This window comes from Haliotis asinina, chromosome 14 (genome assembly GCF_037392515.1).
Source record: "Haliotis asinina isolate JCU_RB_2024 chromosome 14, JCU_Hal_asi_v2, whole genome shotgun sequence".
NCBI classification, from domain to species: domain Eukaryota; kingdom Metazoa; phylum Mollusca; class Gastropoda; order Lepetellida; family Haliotidae; genus Haliotis; species Haliotis asinina.
This window is the reverse complement of record NC_090293.1, coordinates 20,342,958-20,358,658: the sequence shown is the minus strand read 5'-3', so window position 1 is coordinate 20,358,658 and position 15,701 is coordinate 20,342,958. Positions and strand designations below refer to the sequence as shown.

Here is a 15,701-nt window from a genome sequence, read left to right as displayed (position 1 = left end):
AAGTCACCATTCTAGTGACTGATTCCAAATTTTAGTGATTGATATTATGACCAACAATGCAAGCACAGGGCTATGGGATTAAAACAAGTCACCAAGTGCATTCCCCTCTAACAGCATTGGTGGCTCAGGACACTTTCTACCACAAGTACCCATGGGGTCAAGCAAATTACCAGTGAAACTCAAAACATCCATGCTATAAGTTTGGATTGTTCAGTAAAAAACATGGCTCACCTTCTCATACACACTATCTGCACATTCTATAAGGTTTCTGCACTCGGTGATCAGCTGAAAACCAATATAAACATCTATCAAATTGTTCAGTCATATATCATGATTTCAGATAATTAGACTTTTCTTACTTTTAGCAGAAGTTCCAGTTTCATAAGTGAGCTATACTCATATGTTGGTCTTTCACTGGTGAGCTATGGTTTAATTCCAGCTACTACTCACATCATCAAATGACAGGAGAGCTTTTTTCAGTATATCCGGCAAGTTCCCTTGTGCTTCTAAAGATGGGTACTGCAAAACCGATAATCAATACATACAAACAAATACTGATGTCATCAACAAATTTAAGTCTCAGTTTGAGCAAGCAACATAGGATGCATATAATATGACAGGTATAATTGACTGACAGCAGCTGAAGGACAATTAGAGACAAAATGATTAAAGCTGATGTTGTCTGAAAGTCTAACACTTGAATTTGTTTGCTTGGTCATAAACACAGCGCTGAGCAAGTTTCCAGCGACGTGACAACATAGTACAAATAGTCAAGTCTGGTCCATACAATCCAGTGATTAACATCATGAGTATCAAGACTTAGTACTACCCTACAAACACATAGATGATTTATGATGAAGACTTCTACCATTAAAAATTCATAAGGGTAAATGGGGTGGCCATCAAGACTATAGCTTGCAGAGAGCAAAGAACAAATATCAGACTCACCTCATCAGTCTTGGCATATATCACCTTCATGACATTAGACTCACTTCTCATAACACTGTCAGACTCCCCTCCCCTCACCTTTCATGACAGAACAGACTAACTTCTCATGACACTGTCAGACTCACCTCTCATGATAGTGTCAGACACACCTTTCATGACATTTTCAGATTCAGCTCCCCTCTCATGACCCTGTCAGACTCACTTCTCTGACATAACAGACTCACCTCGCCTCTCATGACGTAACAGACTCACCTTACCTATAAAGACAACGTCAGACTCACCTCGCCTTTCATAACATATGTGAGACTCTGGTCTCCTGAGTTGGTGATTCTGGTGGACAAGAGTCGGATACACTGCTTAATGTTGGCGATGGGTGGCAGGCCACACGTCTCCTTGAAGCCACTCAGGGCTAGTTGCACGTTGTCTCGTAGGTCGGTGCCATCCCGCAAAGGCTGGATTGCAACCTGTAGATAGGACCAATGGCTGTTGAGCAAGCAGTCAGTGTCAATAGGGCTGAATAATTTCCTGGTGCTCACCTTTGAGATATATCACCAATTAAAAACTTACCGGGAGCATTGAATTTTCAAATTACATGTATTTCTGTTAGCTGTTCATAAATATTCAATGCCATTTAGAAACTGCTCAAATGTAAGTTTTGTTATATTTGGGTCTACACTTTCTCAGTAAAGTGTAGATTCTAGTAGTCTGTTGGGTGGTGTCCAATTCAGCGACAATGTCAATGAAAACACTATCATATTGTAATAAAGGTGCAAAAGTTAAGATATTTTACAGACACTTCCTATAATTACATTACAGTCCAGTAGAGTCTACACACAGACGTTTCACACAGTAAGACACTCATATGATTTGTTAAATCAAGAACACATGAACCATCACTTTTCCTTCTACAACAGAAACGGGAGATGGATATTCAGGTGTCTTTTGAATCTGTTAAACAGTAATCATTGCAATCTTCATCCCTTCCTTCACTGGTATTATGTTGGACTGTTACTTCATTATTAAGCAGTTTTTGATGAACCCATATTACCTTTCATAATATTTCCATAACCTACCTTGAATGTTTCATCTATGTTTTTCACTCCGACTGACTTCATGCTGGTGTAGTCCCGATATCGTTTTGTTTTCTTCACAGATAAGCCTCGTTTGTATGCCTGTGGTAGACCAGATACATTTAGTCCACAAGGAAAGTTGTTAAATTATTGCTTTGGACATATGTGCTTGTTGCCTTATATGTGAGTGAGTGAGTTGTTGCTATATATGAGTGAGTGAGTGAGTGAGTGAGTTAGCTTCGTTTCGTTTCGTTTCAGGCCACAATCAGCAATATTCCAGCTATATGGCAGCAGTCAAATCAAATCTGGACCGGACAATCCAGTTCAACAGCATGAACATCCATCTACACTATCAGGAACCGATGAAGAGTGTCAATCATGCCAGTGAGCGTGACAACCCAATCCTGTGAGACACCTCTTATGTCAAGCATAGTTGCCTCTTATGGCAAGCATCTTCATGGGTTACTGTGTGAGTTAAAGAAACATTAAACAGAAATGAGTGAATGCTGTTTTAATGCATACTCACACTGCTGATAGTGTATGTTTCACACCACAGTGAGTGAGCAAATACTGTTTTAAGCCAAAGAGTGAGTTAGTGACTGGTAACCCTACTGAAGGCAGCAGTAGTTTGGGTATATCATAGCAGATAATAAGGGTCCAGATTTTCGAAGCTCTCTTAACACTAATGAAAGGCACTTACCACTATTAAAGAGCTTAGAGAGCTTAGAAAATTAAGCCCAGGTCCTCAAACAAACTCACCCCACCACCTCTCTTGTTTGTTATTGCTACATGTACAAATAATGTACAGTTTTCAATGGGGTACCCCGTGTTAGACAAAAGCTGGATATGTCGGTAACCTGTGAAAAAGAATGGATAGCAATCAAAAATAAGAAACTGACAATTAGAAAACCATTATACATTTTTATTCTAGCTGCAGAATGTTGCAAGATATGTCACAAATGAGAACCCACAACCTAAATGGAAATCTCCCTTCTGCTGTGATCAGGAACAAGGGAAGAGTTGTTGCCCTTAGATTGAGAATGGCACTTAAAACGTTAACTTCTACACCTTTAGGTTCATATTCAGTCTGGTTTCTAACAAATGGCAATAAATCCATCATATCTTTGGACATGAAGTGGGATGAAAAAAACAAACACATTATTTTCTCAGATACTTTTCACTAAGTTACTGTCCTCCGGCAGGTTATAGTATCCCTATGCAATGTTTCAACATAAGACATTTACCTGTTTGCATGCACTCAAATGGTATTGTGAACTGTCCAATGAATTCATCTCCAATATAGTCATCATCCAGAACAGTGAATCTCACCAAAGCCAGCTCTGGCAAGTTAATCTGGAACTCGAAGCTTTCATCAAAGATTGGATTATACCCTGGAAACAATCAAAATAACACATACAAAACCATATATTAGGTTGATATTTATTTAAAACCATTTTCTGGTATAAATTAAACATGACATGACTAATTTACAGTTTAAGAAATTCATTCTAACAATTGCTATCCTGCAGTGAATATTCAGTGCAGACGGCAAGTTCAAAATGACTTCTCTCACAGCAAAAGGTGGATTTCACCCCAAACTTGCAAGTGAGGTGGGATAAAAAATATCAAATGATTTATCACAGATTTGGTATAGGTACCTTTATGCTGAAATAACTACGTCATGTACGTTCTTACCATTCACAATCTAAGAATTCAATATTTTAATGTCTGTTGCACATTTCAGTTCCCATTACTGAAATCTGTCATCAACCCACTTCCACCTATATTTGACCTAGGTACACAAAACACAAAAATAGTGGAGACTAAGTGTTCAGACTTACCATTATGCGGCATAGTTTTTGTCCTCTCTTCGGCACAGTCCGACGGAATGCCGAACACTTCAATAGTAACATAGGGATCAGTCACCTCCCCTTTAGCTGCAGAACCCTTAGGCTTGGGGAAGTTCTGACCGCTAATAATCTGGAAGAAACAAAAAAAGAAGAAGTCATTTTCACATTTGTCTCGATAAAAAGGATTTATTGTGTGGTGTCTGCAAGTCAGTTACTGAATTATTAAATCAGCAGCAAAATTTTTAGTTACTGTCTAATGTCAAATTACCATTGCAAAACACTAGCATGAAAAATATGTATACTTGCCGAAGAGTTTGAGGGGAAATATTTGTTAAGACCTCTCTAAGTAGTATTCATCTTGATAAAAACATTCCATAGTATCAGTGTGGGTATCATCTTATACAAAATATTTGTTTAGACACAACATTTATCATTTTGAAGACAATTTTGGAGGGATACAAAGTTTACCTTCATACTGATCATTTGTTCAGTCACCATACTGACCTGTACACGGGATATTTGTTCAGTCACCATACTGACCTGTACACGGGATATTTGTTCAGTCACTTTATTCATCTTTACACTGAATACTTGTAATGACACCATAATCACCTTTATATGAAGTATTTGTGGGGACACCCCTGGAATGACCTCCCTGGTGTTTGCACTGAAGTATGAGATCTCTTCTCGCATGATGGCTGGTTTCAGTACAAAGCCACAGCCTCCATTCTTGTGGAACCAGCCGTTATAGAGATCCATCATGAGACCTGCCGTCTGGTAGTTCAGGGCAACTGGGGAGGAAAGGCAGACATTATGTATGTCATACATCAAAATATTCTCAGGAGAGGCGAGTGTTTGAATTGTTTGTTTGTTTGTTTGCTGCTTAATGCTACACTCAGCAACATTCCAGCTACAGGGGGGCAGTCAGTAAATAATCAGGTCTGGGCCAGACAATACAGTGATCAGTATCATGAGTACTTGGGATACGATGACATCTGTCAACCAAGTCAGCGAGTCTGACCACCCAATCATGTCAGTGTCCCCTTATGACAAGCATGGGTTCCTGAACATCAATTCTGACTCAGCCCTAGATGGGTTGTTCAGGACCAATTCTGACCCGCATCTTCATGGGTACATGCATGTCTGCAACCATGAGGTACAGTCTATGTGTGTTAATTTACCATACAACAAACACTTTAGTTGGTCCCTTTGAGCCACTTGGTTCTTAATTCTATTTTCCTTCAAGTCTCCACAGTTGTACATGTAAACAAATTCAAAATGTTGTAATAATTAGTAAATGGTTCAAAAATCATCAATAAAGGCTACAGAGTAAAAGTAATTACTGCAATACAGTGGAAGCTGTCTAAACCAGCATTCACTGGGACTAAAGCAATAATTCAGTTCAGACAACATGCTGGATTGTACAGCTGATGATGGATGTACAACCCACCGACAGGACTGAAATTTTATGCCGGTGTTGAGAACTTGCTGGATTGGACAGATGCTGGTTTTGACAGCTTTTACTGTACAGTCAAATCATGAATGTTGATTGCCAGTGTCTTGATTCTTATGTATAAGTAAACGTACCTATCGACCCTAACCATTTCTTCTACCATCACAGACATACCAATGTCACGAATATATCAAGAGGTCGAATTTATCACTTGGTCAGCAATTCAACTCACTGAGATTTGAGTGTATGTCTCTCCTCAAGAGAGCAACCAAAGATGGTGACCCAGTGAGTCTTAACAGAGTCTCAGAGCAGAAACACCCTGATAATGTATGCCAACCAACAACCTTCATACAACAGCACTTCTTCAGCTGCATGTACTGCATGATTAACACAAACACCTTGTCCTTGGGGCCCTGGTGTTGGGCGCTGAGTGGAGAGTTAGAAATAATGCTCGTGCAAACTGATCTCTTTTTATAGGAGTACAAGAATAAAGAGTAATAGCTGCATACTGTACCACCAACTTTACCGCCATTTATCCATAACAACGTATAACACATGCACAGCTTGTATGGGAGTGCCCTTACCCATTTGGCAGCCGCAGTTCCAGAGATCTTGGGGGTTGTAGTTGCTGGAGTCGATACGCATGCCGTTGGGGTAGATGCGTGACAGGAACCGCTTGTTGTGGTTGACGTATTCCTCTGGTGAGGACATTGCCAACTTCAGAGCCTGGGACTCGCTGTATGAGCAAATCTCCCAGCACTTCTCTGAAAAATAAATTACATATGACATTTTCAAAGAATCATGTTATTAAATCTGTAATCTGATTGAGAATTATTAGAATAAATGTGTTACACCACTACTTGTCCAGAACTGTGGAAGGAGGTGAGCTGTATTTCATTTATTTCCAACACACCTGTGCACAAAACCTGCCCATATTAATATGAAATACATAGTCATCCACATGCCGTTGATTTATTTGTGAAAACTGATATAGACTTCATCTCTCTGCAAAGCAGCAATAGTCATGTTCACAAGCATTGCCATGACTCGCTGAGTAGAACTGTACTATACTCTGTGAGCCATTTCAAAAGAGAATTATCCATTCCATTTGCAGAGGAATACTATCTACTATAGCATAATATACTGCTACAAGTCAAAGTATCATGTTCCGTGGTGTTACACATGTAGATGTTGGCATAACATGATGACATTTGAAGATACTGTGGATAAAAACTTCTTCATAGTTTGTGGAAGGCCTCAGTAGCCCTGACGTGTAATGTGTCAATGCATCATACTATGTAGATTATCATGACCCGATTAATATGACATGTTTAGAGCAGTCACGACAGGAAGGACATGGACTCTTAAAGTTATGCATGTCTTAGTTAAGTGAACTATTTAACTAACACTTAAGACTCCGAAATCTGTAGCATATAGCAGGTAAAGGCCTTGGGAAAGGGAAAATAGTACAGTTCATTGTGAGACAAACAGTGAACAAGGTTTAATACATCTACTTCCTATTGTCTAGTGGAAAAGGTATCACTGAGCTCTTGTTTGGTTTCTAATATTCATCCTATGATGGGCCTTACCGTATACCTGTTACACCAGAAGAGCACAACATGCTTTTCTAGTGACACATGTCAGACCACTCTGAGAACTGGTATACTGGGTAAAAAATATATGAAAGAATCTGCATGTACAATAAATGTTAATCAGAGCCATAATTATTTCAGGGCCTTAGTATGTAGAAAACAGGATCTGCATGTACAATAAGAGTCAATCACAGTCACACAGTTGGCTCACAATATATCATAGTACAGACAGTATATTGCAATGCTATCTATTTGCCAATACATAGCCCTACAAGCAATATGACAGGCTGAATATTGTGTACATCAGGGTACAAAAGGACACACTCGCCTGAGTCACCAAGAGCTTTTGGTCACTTCTTACAACCAACATAAGTAGCTGGGGGCAATTGTAACCCCGGGCCCTTCTAGGACATCTTTTGTGTACTTACGGTTCTGCTGGGACGCCTGAAAGTCTTCAAATCTCTTGGACACACAATACACAACCATGTCCGACAGCTCCTTAACCAGTTTGTGTTTCTTAACCGACCCTTCCTGAAACACCAACATCCAAGGATTCTGCAGTCTAATAACCAAAACACAGACAACTACATACAGCCAACAGATTGAGAAAGCTCTAACACATACATGTCTGAAAATTGAAACAGCCATGAAAAGATGCATTTTTCTACCAACAGGCCATGTTCTGAATGCCATCAAGGTAAACAAATGCATGCCCAATAGATAGACATGGCCGTTCAGTCAATCGGTTGCATAATTTGGCAAAAGCAGTGCAGTTCCTTTTTCCTTTCAGTCTCCATGATACAGCAGAAGAAGCATGCGACTTGACATAAGGCAGGTAGGTCCCTCTGCATGTTTCACTGGCTGAATTCACACAGTATACAAAGCTAGGCAAAAACCACTAAACTTCAGCCATTTCTGCATGTGGGAACAATGCAATCCCTGACTTTATTTACCAGTATGCTAGATAGTGTTCTTCATTTTGTACATTATGGAAAATGGTGTTTGTGGCAAGGCTGCTAAAGACCAATCCTGGCATGGACAAGGACCAAAAACACCACAAGTGAATCTTGTGACTACTTAACAGGTACACACTTATCAAACAGCAATCGGCAATTGTCTCCAAATAAATAGAAGTATCTCACAAATCTATGTATTCAGGATTCCAAAAGCTTACACATATGGCATTACAACCACTTAAATTCAAACTAGATTTATTACAATAATAATTTTCACTATATGAAAGAAACTAAATAATATTCAAATCTTTTAGCAAGATCTCACTGACAACAAAATATTTTTGTTTTTTCATGGTTTTTTTGTTTTCTCAAACTCTTTGCAAAAAGAAACATTCCAGTCAACAAGCCTGAAGGTGGCGAAAAGCTTCAATTTTACTATGTTTCATAGTTATCAAATAGGATTTTCTTGTACACTGAGTGGCATTTAACAATACACTATTGCCAGACTGGTGGCTTAAGTCACAGACTATAACCGAGTCCTTTGAAACTTGAACTTTTACCTAGGATTCACCACGTCTCCTTGACACTGATCTTTAACCTTGACCTTACCCGTTTACTATTTTTCTTCTTGTCAGGTTCGGCACCTTCATCCTCATCAGTGACATAGCCCTCAACTGAGCTGCTTGAGATTGGCAGTTTTTTACCCTGCAATAAGCATGAGTTAAGCATGTGAACAAGGCAACTAGATCTACTGATACCAGCAAGGTGAGGTTAATCTGGGGTCCAGATAGGGGACGATGTCAGAAGCCAGCCAGGTCATAAAGTCCACACCAACACAGCATATAGTATACAAAAACCATGCCAGAGAATAACCAGTCTCAAACATACTCCAAAACAGACTCCACTGGGCATCAAACTCACTGTGATGTTACAATAGTCATTGACAGGTCAGGTCATAGCATAGCTGTTATATTTCAGTTACTGGTACATCTATTGAAGTGACTCAATTTCATTTCCAAACACTTAAACCATTCATGCCAATAAATAAAGATACGATTGGGAAACATAAATATGCAAAGTCTATAAGAAATTTGAACCTATTTCTGGTAAACTTCATCCTTCAGTTGGAGGTATCAGGACATACCTGTATTTCACCCACACGGGTGGTGTTGGTGTTGTATTGAGCTCCTGACCAGGCTGTAAGCACTATTATCTTACCTCACACATGAATGTCGCTTTCTGATTGGCTAAGCGCTATTTAATTATTTTCCGTGTACCCCACTTACAGGCGATGTATTATTTTCAATGTACACTGCTGTGAATTCCAAACTCTTCTGGTTCATGGTTGTACTTCTTTGTCTCGAATAACATTGAATCACGCATGAAGCACGGAAATTACTGATGCCTTGCGATTAAAAATCGATGGAAGGGAGATACCTCTAAATCTGTTTATCTTGTGTCGTCTGCAAAATGGCAAAATTCAGATGTTCGGTGTGATAAATACGTTGTTCACTGGTCCCTCGGGCCTGAGGAACATAAACAAACCTTGAGGGTACATGAGCCCATGGCCCCCTTGTGACCAGTGAACAACTTATAATATGCATCCGGACCTAGGCACATACAGATGTATAATCATATCAAATCCTTCAGCTGTAAGTATCAGGACATACCTATTTCACCCACACAAGTGGTACTAGGACATGACTATAATCAATGGCAGAACCAAGAAAGTTAGAACCAGATCAGTTCCTGACAATTGGATATACTTCATAGCTGCCTCGTGTGTAATGATGTATGGGACATGCAAACCTGAGCTGATGAAGGGTCTTTCTTGTGAGTGAGATGGTTTCATTGATAGCAACAGATTTGTTTGTTTGGGAAATCACTGCATGTGAGATATTTCCCAAAGCAATGCTTGTCACTGAACTTTTTTATATGAGGAAATCCACCAACATGGGTACAAGCAACACCTCTGGAACTCCAACTGGCATTGATCCGAGCCCAGTGATTAGCTGTTCATTATGTCCATGAAAATTAGTACTTACATTTTTATCCTAACTTGGCAGATTATTCACACAAACTAAGCAAAGGACTGTATTTTTATGTTTAAAGTTTCATATCAAACACAAACATTTTGGACCTGTTGACATGTACGTCAGGAACATAGAAATGACCTGAAATCATAAAATGAATTCTTCTTTAATAAACATGTGTGGCACATCATGGTTCAGTAGTTTAGATTCACAAGGATTTTTAGACTTCGTAGTCTTCAGTCTCCAAAAATGCAATTAAAGATCTTTGAAGGCTAAAATTGCACATTTGGCTAATAACTTAACAAACTTATCAACACACTTCATCTCCCTCAAATTCAATTTTAGGAGCCAAAATATGACTGGCTGAGGTGAAAGGTACACTCACAATATCTGATCAATATCCAAAGAAATGAATAAATTTTCTCAACAAGTCTGAAGTGTCTCTCGCTTATCCTCCAATATTGATTGAACATTCCTCTGTACGACATTGACAACACAGCCTGATCACTCACCACAGAAAAGATGAGAATGCACTTGCCAAAAATAGCGCCTAAAACAAATTTGCCAATTCCTCATAGATGACAAGCAAGTAATTATCCACCGTATATTAAACATAAAACTTACAGACTGACTTTTGTTGTAACGTAATTTTTGGCCAGCAATATTGATCTTGAGCCTTCCTGCTACAGATGAGATGATGTTCAAACCTTCTGTTTCCGACTTGTTTTACAATGATAAATATCTGTAGTGGATGTGATGAATTACACAATCAGAGGATCCAATTGATTGTGATCACAATTCACTTTGAACGGTGACAGCTAAATCAGGCTTACTCCATGGGCAGTAAACCGAGGTGATAAGAAAATATAATCTTTATGCCTTATAACTCAGCTGACATGGAGGTGTGAATGTTGTTTCAGGGCAATTATGTCATGGATGCCAGTAGAATGTTATTCTTTTTCAGTCAGACCGCAAAATAATAGCTAGAAACACAAGTACGTGTTTATACTAACAGTACAATTATGGTGGAACAACAACTGACCTAATGCGCTTGACAAACTAGAATATTGTTGCTGCTGACACCAGCACACATAGGAGTTTTTTGCCACCTCCAACAATCTTTATGAGTTGTGGGTAGCAAGATACCTTTACTGAAACAACTTCTTATGGATTGCAAACAATGAAGAGGACTTCAGTTGAAAATCTGAAGACCGTAGAGTGTGATAGCAGCAGGATGCAGGATTTAGAGCAACAATGAAACATTAACTATTGTTCAAAATCTTACAGCATATATTTTAGTGTAATGACAACTGAATCACACCATATCTATACTGACGTAAGACAGGTAATGTATTCATAAGAATTGTAAAAAATACCCTGGCAACTCTGTGTCTTTTGGCATTTGTGACACCATGTTTATCGGTATGACCCATTGGTCACATCCTGCTGGCATGCATTTTTCATGTTGCAACCTCAATGACAACAAGGGGTTCTTGTGTCATAATTTGTTATAGTACTGTTGCCAGGATCACCTGTGTTAATGCTTCATGAACACCTGTTCACCTTCATTTGGATAACATGAACAATGGATCTGGCTACTTTCAAAGTCTAATTTTTACTATAATTTCAACCTGTCCAGTATAAATACCCTAAATATTTTGTGTTTTTCTAATGTGTCATGCCAAGATTATTTTTGCTGACTGAAATAAAGAATAATGTATGTTAGCTCTCTTGTCCATAAAGATTAAATACACTTGGGACTCATTTAAATGATTAAACCATCTTAACCCTTCACTAATCATACACAGCTACAACCATTTTCTCGATCATTCATCCATAAGTTCTGTATGTGTCAACACATTTAAACACATTTATAGATGCATACAACAAGACGATGAGTGACTGTCCACCCCCATCATAAAAATGGCAAGTTATGTCAGCACTTGACATAAAGTTTATTACATTAGAAATATTTGATAGAGGCCTATTCCGGGTGTGTACCAAAAGGTACTTGTAAATCCTTATAGTGAAATGGCCTATAGAAGAGGTCTGTCCAAAGGTATCCTTCTAGAGATTGTAAATGTAAGTCCCTTTAGTACAAGGACCATGGAAAGTGATGACAGACCTTTTCATGGTATGTGCCAATCCTCATAGAGTAAGACCCAACAGTGGAAGACCCAATAGTGATAGGCTTTATCGAGGAAGCTAACAAGAGACCTATCAACAACTTTCCTCCTGCAGATGATATATAAATGTAAGGCCTCGTAGTACAAGGCCATATGGTTGAAACTGCTGACAGACTTTTACATGTTTTCCACCTACATTTCATACCATAAGGCCCTACAGTGCAAGGCCCAATACAGGAAGGCCCTATAGTGGAAGCTGATGCGACTAAAGCAGGGACTGTTCAAGGCAAGGCATTTCTCTTCCCACACCAAAGCAAATAGACAGTGGATATCCTAAAATTACATCTCTTTCTAAATGTGACCCTCAGCATTGTCTAGGTACAGTTTAAGTGTTTCCAAATAGAGGTTTCGCATTACCCATAAACGTCAACAGCTCCAAACAGTTGCAGTGCATCTTACCCTTGATCATAATCACCATATGCTATGTGCTCACAAAAAGTAAAGAAGGATTCTCACAGTTAGTTTCAACTGATGTTTTTCCTACAGTTTCTTTTGAAGCACTTTTGTGCTTGAGACATATCAACAATATCCTGTTCGATTTTTTTCCCCAACATATACCAGAATGGAAACTAGTATGTAATTTTCCTCAGATATACTTTCAAGAAAATCCACCAAGTGATAATTAACACACTTACTTTGACAAGAACTTTGCCTTTGAAGAATTCAGGTGAAGGTAAATGCTCGAGATTTTCATCGGCAGCCTCTGTGTACAACGTGTCCCCAAGTATAGTTTTCATGTAATGGGCAATAGCTTGCTGTTGCTTGACAGTACAGTGGTTTTCTATTGACAATATCACAGGGTACCTGAAATACAAGTTATATCATATTGAGCTGTTTGACAGTGCAGTCGTTTCTATTGATAATATCACAGGGTACCTGAAATACAAGTTATATCATAGCGAGCATGGATGTTTCACTTTACAGGCAGCAAACATGCTTGATCAATAAAAGTAGAATTGCTGAAGATCTATACACATCTAAACATAATTATCCTCTCTTCAATCAACAGAATTCAGTATGTAAATAAACTTTGAAATCATCTTTGTTCATGCATTTAAGAAATAAGCAACCAACATATATACAATCAACAACATACATAATGAATACACTCACACTGAACTAACAGATACAAGGAACTGTTGGGGTTTTTGTCACTGACACCTGCTTCACATTCAAGCTAAAATGTGTTGAACACACTACCATTATAATGAACCAAAATAAGAGGCCCCTTTGAAGGTTCTTCCTAACCCTACTATACCGTAATGCTTACCAGATTAATTGTAAGAATATACACAATCTTGAGGTCCTTAAACTTTTTCAGTTGTAAAACACGAAATGTCACCCACAAAGATATCCATATATAACAATCCATTTTCTATGTTCCACCATCAAAGTTTGTTGAATACATCCTTGCTATATTTCTGCTTAGTAAAGCAATTTCTTTGAAGAAAAGTGGGAAGCACGATCCTATGTTTTCTCTCTGAAGCATGAAAACACTTTGAAGCATGTATTCTTGTCAGTTTTGCCAAGAATTCATTTATCCTTGGCAAATATCAATCAAAATGTTGCTGTGTAGATTGAGGTATATTCTTTATGTCAATGCTCCTAGAGACTCTGTTTTAATGTGGAGACTGGAGGGCATGATAGAGCATGGTCAATAATCTAGTTCCCCTCAGATTGCAATGCCACGGAGAAACTCTACAGCTGAGTCCATCATGTCCTCATTACATCTTCCCAGTGTTCATTACTAAGGCTAACAAAAAACCCCTATAGACTCTTCATTGTCCTCGATAATTAGACATCATTCCATACTCAAAGGTGACATCAGATGAACAAAAAACAAAAACAGATGCATGTTTTCGATTACAAGAAGAGATGATTAAAATGATGTGTCATCAATATTCCTCTAAGAATACAACTTAATAGTAGATCCTATTCCTTTACTTCTGTTTCATTACAACTCTTCTGTTACAGGAATTAGGTTACATAAATATCAATGCCAAGATCACAAGGATGGGCAAACTATGGACAAGGTTGGTTCTGGGAAACAATTGTTCTATATCCTGGGTTAAACACCCACGAAGTAACCAGGACAAAATAAGTTGCTCACTGGTCACGAGGGTACATCAACCATGGACCCCAATGGACCAGTGAACAACTTATTGAACTTACCAAACACCTTAATTTTAATTTTGAACTGTTTGAAGCATAGATATTGGATTGTACACTTCAGCCAAGCTGTGTGAATCAAACAATTCGAATCTTGCATCTTGCATGTTTTCCCCACAAGTATGGTCTTAGTAAAGCTACAATAGTGTAATTCCCCTTTTCAATATTCACAGGGACTACATTTGAACATACTGTCAAAACCTTTTTTATTGGGATGTAAGGCAAATTCTTGCGTAGCCATCACTAGATTTTGCAAACAACACAAAAAAAAAAGATTTAGAGCTATCTCCCTTCTATCGATTTGCATTCACAAAACATTGTTAATTTCCATTGTTTTTCAAGATACAGAAGTACTACCATGAAGTACCAAATATGTTGCCCTTGGCAGTGGGGCAAAATTGAAATGTACTTCGCTTGTAAGTGGGGTACAATGAAAATAATAGCGGAGTGCTCAGCCAATCGCTTAGCCAAACGACATTTACATGCAAGGTAAGATAAACATGTTTGCCACTATAGGTGACTTAATGTCACCAGTAGGTAGATCTCATGAGTTGGATTGGGGGTTCGTCAAACTCCCATGGCACAGACCATTTTTGAAAACATGAATCACTGGACTGCCTGGTCAGACCAGCTTAATTTTTTTTACAGGTTGGCATCATGTAACAAACAAATACAAGTTGATAGGTGTGCCATACCAGTAGAGCTGGCTATCGCTACATATTGTCATATGGATAATCGCATCTGTCTGAACGATAATTGAGCGATTATAATTGTTTGTACTTTTATTTCATTGTCAAACACCAATGTCAGCCAACAATGTCAGGTTGTCAATTGTTAACGCTAACAAGCTACTGACACTTGCAGCGTTGTTGGATCATCACGAAAAACAATAAACATCTGTCTTTTTGTTTTGTGTTGTTGTTGAAGGGTGAACAAAGATGTTCTCTTAATGTTGAAATAGAAAAATCTACTCTGTGAAGTACTCTAATTAAGCATTTTATCAGCATGTTCTACAGCAGTCATGACACCGAAACAACTCGATATTTCAGCCACCCACACGTTTGTGTGCTGGTGCAAGTCAAGGAATTTTCTTTCAGCCAATATATATATATTGCTAACCTGATATACCGGTATCAGTTTCAGCGTCTGGTTGCGAAATTTGAAGGATGGAACATGGTGAGTGCATGAAGTTTGTCATGTGCTTGTATGCAAATACCAAAGATCAATTCAAGGAATTCACCTTTCAGCCAATTAGAAAATGGCTAACTTGTAATGTCTGGGTCGCATTGTGACGTATGGCTGCATGATTGGGTGAATAAGGTTGGCACAGCTTTTGCTCATGAATATTAATTCGTTTTCATGCGGCCTGCTCGACAAATGAACTTGAAAAAAAGTGGATGTTTTAGAAGAAATGTTTGTTTTGTAAATTGATATTTTAAAGGAC

The 15,701-nt window shown here is 38.5% G+C and overlaps 1 protein-coding gene across 1 annotated transcript in view; it reads right to left on the bottom strand.

Annotated features, from left to right (window-relative positions):
* The window catches only part of LOC137261204 (inactive phospholipase C-like protein 2), a 205,499-nt gene that overhangs the window by 6,597 nt on the left and 183,201 nt on the right, over positions 1-15,701 (bottom strand). Inside the window, exons 12-23 of the mRNA XM_067798913.1 lie at positions 12,724-12,892; positions 8,479-8,574; positions 7,342-7,444; positions 5,906-6,085; positions 4,481-4,659; positions 3,860-3,998; positions 3,263-3,409; positions 2,778-2,875; positions 2,022-2,120; positions 1,230-1,412; positions 451-519; positions 232-285 (exon numbers count right to left, since the gene is read on the bottom strand). Coding sequence (XP_067655014.1) covers positions 232-285; positions 451-519; positions 1,230-1,412; positions 2,022-2,120; positions 2,778-2,875; positions 3,263-3,409; positions 3,860-3,998; positions 4,481-4,659; positions 5,906-6,085; positions 7,342-7,444; positions 8,479-8,574; positions 12,724-12,892 — 1,516 coding nt within the window. The remainder of the gene's footprint in view (positions 1-231; positions 286-450; positions 520-1,229; positions 1,413-2,021; positions 2,121-2,777; positions 2,876-3,262; positions 3,410-3,859; positions 3,999-4,480; positions 4,660-5,905; positions 6,086-7,341; positions 7,445-8,478; positions 8,575-12,723; positions 12,893-15,701) is intronic.